At 36.1% G+C, this 6118-nt stretch overlaps 1 protein-coding gene across 2 annotated transcripts in view; it reads right to left on the bottom strand.

Annotated features, from left to right (window-relative positions):
• gdpd5a (glycerophosphodiester phosphodiesterase domain containing 5a) overlaps window positions 1–6118 on the bottom strand; it is a 40626-nt gene that overhangs the window by 16565 nt on the left and 17943 nt on the right. For both annotated transcript variants that reach the window (XM_037979177.1, XM_037979178.1), the window contains exons 4-9: window positions 4273–4366; window positions 4135–4194; window positions 3948–4046; window positions 2893–2986; window positions 2131–2276; window positions 584–666 (exon numbers count right to left, since the gene is read on the bottom strand). In XM_037979177.1, the coding sequence (XP_037835105.1) occupies window positions 584–666; window positions 2131–2276; window positions 2893–2986; window positions 3948–4046; window positions 4135–4194; window positions 4273–4366 (576 nt within the window). The remainder of the gene's footprint in view (window positions 1–583; window positions 667–2130; window positions 2277–2892; window positions 2987–3947; window positions 4047–4134; window positions 4195–4272; window positions 4367–6118) is intronic.

Here is a 6118-nt window from a genome sequence, read left to right as displayed (position 1 = left end):
ATCATCAAAATTAAACGAAATAAACATTTGAAATATATGAGTTTGTATGTAATGTATGAATATAATATACAAGTTTCACTTTTTAAATGGAATTACTGAAATCAATCTACTTTTTCATGATATTCTAATTTTATGACCAGCACCTGTATTTGACCATGTATGTTTAATTCTGACCCTGTGTGGTCAGATTTGTCCATGCAATTCTTGTTTTAAAAAATCATTAAAATTGTATGTTGTATAATCATGTCACCCTGGAAAAAGAATGGTTTAAATCAACCATTTAAAGTTCAAAATTAATATGGCAATCAATCATAACCATCACCACTGTATGTAAACCTCTGACTGCAGCTGTATACAGTACAATAAATTTTCAAAAATATTAAATAAGGTACAAAATAAATAAATAAATACATAAATATAATAAACTTTGACTACATAACCTCACATTACTTTTTCTTACCTATTTAAACTGAATAATTTCTAACTCACACAGAGCTCACATCTCAACCAGGATCTATATATGGAACCTCAAAGTAGAGCAAACCATTAACTTTAAAAGTCATTATGATTTGGTAATTACAACCTGATTGTGACATCTGCTTCGAGGGAGCTGGCTCCATGCTGCAGAGCTCTGTTGAAGGACATCATGGTGTTTTCAGGGGCCAACTAGACCAAAGACAAGACACACAAGAAGACTATATCAGTCATGGTGCAGAGCACACAAAAAGGGAACATGATAAAAAAAAGGGGCATCCTAAATTAGAGACCATGCACTTGTGTAAAACAATTTGGTAACAATAAAACTAGATCTTTCCACTGAATCCACACATTACACCTTAATTTACTCTGCATATGTCAAAATGACTTTAAATTTTAATGAAAGATGAGAATTTAGTTTGTTTATATAGACCAAACTCACAAAAGTCACTGTTAGAATGGCCTTAGCAGCTGGAGTAAACTGGAGACTTGAGGCCGAGAAAAGAGTGCAGACCCACTGGGTGTTTTATTCTCCAACATTGACAGACACAAAAACCCTGCTGGGAAGGTCATCATGGATCTCAGCCGTTCTCTCAAATGAAGCTAACAAGCAGTCTTTTATAATCCACTACCCCCTCCCATTAACAGACCTACAAATTACCTACAGGGTAAACAAAAAATATAAATACACTAACAATGTACAGTAAATAACGAAAATATCCAAATACTTTATTTAACAATCATCATCTATTACCAAGTACATTTCTGAAAAAATCCTATAAATATAAATAGTCAACATTAAACATCTAAAGTGCAGTGTTCACTCCCCCAACCCCGTTTCAATCCATGATGGTTTTTTCCAGAACTTTTAGTTAGTTAAGACTGAGTAATACTGGAGAAGCATATGGAAAAAGGAGGCACCACACAATGATAATGCCCAATGGCTACAGGTTCTAAGATCTTACCCGGCTATCTCTCAGAACAGGAATCACAATCCAACACAGTGGCAGACATCCAAGACAGAGTCTTGGGTATGAAGACCTGGACTGCACCAGGGCCTGACATGATCCGCAATTAACTGCTAAAGAAACTGACTGCTATCCATGAAGGCCTAGCAGCATAAAGAAACCAGCTGCTAAACCAGCTGAGGCAAACCCAGAGCGCAGACTCATCATGAAAAAGAAACTAATTTATTTAAAATAAAAGAAAACCAAAAACAAAACGCTGACAAGGCAGCAAGAAGAAAACTTAATACAAAACAAATTAATACAAAAACCAAACTGAAATGGGCAGGAGACGAGCAGAACCAGACATCAGGGAAATAGACATCGAACCAGCGAGTAAGTGGAGGAGATGACCGGGAGATGACCAGGTTTTCAAGACAGAGGGTAATTAGGTGAAGTGGGCACAGGTGAGTGATAATGAGAAGCAGGTGGAGATGGACGCGGCAGGAAAATAAGTGACTGACTGAGGAGAGGTGAATAATGACAGGAAACAAAGACACAAGGAACAAGGACTGAACTAAGACCAGACTAACAAAGATAACTGAATAAAATCAACAATAAACTCAAACTGAAACATGAAGACAATAAAAACAATAAGCTGAATACAAAAACCCAAATCCTGACACAGGTTGCCAAAGAACCAACTCACCATAGGAGCTCCACGTTGGCCAACGATGCTTGGTGCGGGTTTAAGGGTATTGCGGTCCATAATGCAGGGGCAGGTAAATGTCAGTGGTGCTAGGCAGAGAGCCAGGTGAATAATAATATAGACCACAAGTACCATCACCTGGAAATCTAAAGAATGGAAGAGGTGTTAAAAGTTCAGTACCAAACTGCCAGGGTCTTCAAGGCATTCAGAAAAGACCAGAGTACTGTTGGTCTGTAATACACCAGTTTTAGAATGTTCAGACAGAAAACACAAAACCATTTTGTCCTAAGTTAGGTTAGTTTTACACTGAGAATAAACAACAACAAAAATACAAAATCAGATCATTTTATTTTGAAGTTCTGAAAGAATTAATAAATAAAATGATTAGGATAATAAACAGTCATAATACACACAACACAAAACACACCATAATACTACAATGCATAAAAAATGTAATGTTTCAGTATTATCGGCTACCAGGTATCAACTTTTCAGCTACGTACAGATCATGCTGGAAACTATACTGAAATACATTACTTTAAGAGTCATGCCGGATAGCACAAAGTAAATACAAATTTTGTGAATACAAAATTTTTCGTTTTGTGGCCTTTTTTCCCCTAATGAGACCAGACTTAATTTAGCAGACAACATTTGATCATTTGTATAAAAAATAGATGTATGAAATTTTGCACACAGAAGTGCAATACAAAAATAAGAAAATCTTGCTAAAATTTTTGATTTAATGGGTCATTCAACACTTACTGGATCTCTGTTTGCGCACCACATATCCAGCTACCAGCCAGCTTATAGCTGTGATTGTGACAAGGGCTCCAAGGTGCAGGAAAGGTGCTGTGGACTGGTGACAAAACACACTGGTGGTAAAACGTAAATTTAGTGAAAACACATTTATTAATTCTGCAACTTTCTTGAAATCGTGTTTATTTATGACAATATTAGTAATAATTTTAAAAGTCAAAAAATTTATGTATAGCAAAAATAAGCAAAACAGATGAAATAGTGTTTGATGTTACAAGTTGTAAGAGAAGATTATGATTAGAATAGTTTAGGGCAGTGTTTAGGGTTCGTTCTGCTAAGCTAAAAATTAACAGCAGCAATTCATAATACAGCATACATAACACACCTGCTAAGTACCTTGTACTTACCTTGTACATAGTTGTACAAGTACCAGCTATGTTCTCTGAGAGTACAGGGTAACAAGTCACTACATATTACAGCCTGGTCCTGTGAGTAACAGCGACACAAATTTAATACTAGCAGCAGTTCCAGCATCAAGTCTCTTCACATCTGTCTTCATGAACTTGGTCCATCTAACCTGGACTTTTTATCCATTCTTTATGACCAAACTGCTAAAGCTTCTTCAGGTCAGATAGGTTCTGCTTGTTACCATAGGTGGACCTTATTTAAGTATTTATGTGGTTTCTAAAGGTGATGGTTGGGGCTTCAGAATGACTACATATGAATGCACCCCTTTTCAAGTTTATACATTTCCTAATTATTTGAAAAAGGTTTTTTTCCTCCATTTAACTTCATTAACCTAGAGTATTTTGAGAGCGTTATTGCTTTTAATCAAATTATAAATCTATCTAAATTCAAGTCATAAGTCAACAAAATAGAAAGATAACCAAGAAGGATGAATACCTTAGCAATGCATTGTACCCTGTAAGTCCCAACAGGTAAGTACCCTGTGCCAGATACATACAAGGTTGTTTTCTGTGATGTCAGTAATAATCAAAACTGCTATCATCTTAAAAAAAGATTTCTGTTAGTTTATAGTTTAATGTTGACTGTAGACCAACCTGTAGAGATACAAGCAAGATGTCCCACTCATCTTGCCAAATGTCATCAACAGAGACAATACCAGAAATAGTGGTGAGTAGCGTAGCCAACACTCCAATCTGTGGAGATGATACATCAGGTTATGAACCCACACTGTACCTTCTGATATGAGAGTGGGGTATATCTATGTAGTACAATTTACAGAACCTTGTGAACCCAGAACAGGTTGAGCTGCTGACCCAAAGATATATGGAAAAGGGCTAAAATCTGAAAAAGAAGCAAGATACCGTGAGCTATACCTGGTCAATATGCTAGTCATCAAGAATTCTGAAATTTTATTGTTACCAATAAAAATGTGATATAGATGAATCCCACGGTGGTGGACGTGAGGATAGGGATTGTCTCATCCCTCCATTCTCCAGATCCATTGAATACCAACCTGAAATATCAACAAATTACACTTGACTCATTTATACTGATCAGATGAGACATTTTTCTTGTTTAAGTAACATGGTGGCACAACCTTCCTAAACTACAAAGCTGATATTTTTCAATGTTTATTGTTTAAGATTTGCACTTATGGTAAAAAAGGAACATGTTTGTCTCTCAAAATAAAATAATTTGTGTATCAGGACAAAAGAAATAAAAATTATTTGGTCCTTTGACACAATTGCAGTCAGAAGTTTACATCCACTTGTCATAGGCATGAATGTCATAATAATTTCAGACTGTTATTGAATTATTTGGAACTGTTCGTTTTTCAGGGTGAAATGATTATACAACACACGGCTTCAAAGATTTTAAAAACAAGAACTGGATGCCCAAGTTTGAATATATTGTGAATTTTCTCTAATCCACACAGGGTCTTAATATACATATAGGATCAAATACATACATTTACCCCACTAAGTTTTGGTTCAATGTTCCTTAGCACACACACTTACATGAATCCTTTAATGAATGTAGCTGAAGGCTTTAGAAGGTCTTAACTTGACAAGGCCAAGGTCAGGATTCATCATGACTGACTGCAGCTAATAATTTCTCTTTTCAAACATAGAAATGCTTTGTTTGACACTACTTATATCAATATTCACAACAATGGGAAAGTCCAAAAAACTTCAGATCTTGTAGAAATTGTTTAGGATGTTCAGGAATAACTCAGGAACTGCCAAGGCTCAAACCTACCATAAACTGCTAAAACACCAGTGTTACTCACTTCACCGTGAAGCCAGTTTTGCGTTGCCATGGACAGAGAGAATGCTGACCAAGAAAGAAGTTCCTGTTCCAAATGCCATATATTCAAGCTTGACTGAAATGTGCAGCTACCTACATAAATAGGAGAATAGCCACATAGCCTTCTGGAGAAAAGTTTGATGATCAGACGAGACAAAAAATTGAGCTATTTGGCCACAATGATAAGAAGTATGTTTAGAGACAAAATGAAGCTTTCCAGACCATTCTACCCTTTGTCAAGCATGGTGGTGGTAGTAACATCCTGTCATACTAGTGCATTGTACAAAGTGAACGGAATAATGAAGGAAAAAGTCTATCTCCAAATCTTTTTTTACTTCACCTTAAATCAACAGCTAGACTATTGAAACTCGGTCTCGGCTTGTTTAGTTGCAAAGAGAAAGTCTGCTTAAAAAGTTAAAAATAACTTTTCCAGAACAATGGCTTTTGAACAGTTTTACCCATACTGGACAACATTTACTGAAAACCAAACAGCACATCAGCATAACCACCTCATACTAACTATAAAGTGCGGTGGTAGAGGGGTAATGATTTGGGCTTGTTTTCCAGCCACAGGATATGGGCACCTTGCAATCACTTGAAATCCACCATGAATAGAATCAACCATGAATAAAATGAGCTTGAGGAATTGTTTTTCTTTAATTTTAGCTTGAAGTTCTGGCGAACACAGTAGAAGTGTCTAGATGACAGCGGAGAGTGGTGTCATATTCAGACAAACATAATCTAGCAGCTCCAGGTAATTGTGTGAATGCTTTTAAGCATTCACACCATTGTTTTCCTGTTTCTCTTTATTATCTATTATTATTGTGTGAATGCTTTTAAGCATTCACACCATTGTTTTCCTGTTTCTCTTTATTATTCTTCTTTAACTATTCCGTACGTTTTTCGGCATCTATCGCAGGCCGCAATTTTTAAGCGATTTCAGCCATTCAGGTATCAA

Source organism: Kryptolebias marmoratus, linkage group LG13, assembly GCF_001649575.2.
Source record: "Kryptolebias marmoratus isolate JLee-2015 linkage group LG13, ASM164957v2, whole genome shotgun sequence".
NCBI classification, from domain to species: Eukaryota; Metazoa; Chordata; class Actinopteri; order Cyprinodontiformes; family Rivulidae; genus Kryptolebias; species Kryptolebias marmoratus.
Note: the sequence above shows the minus strand (reverse complement) of the source record. Positions and strands in the feature narration are given on the sequence as shown.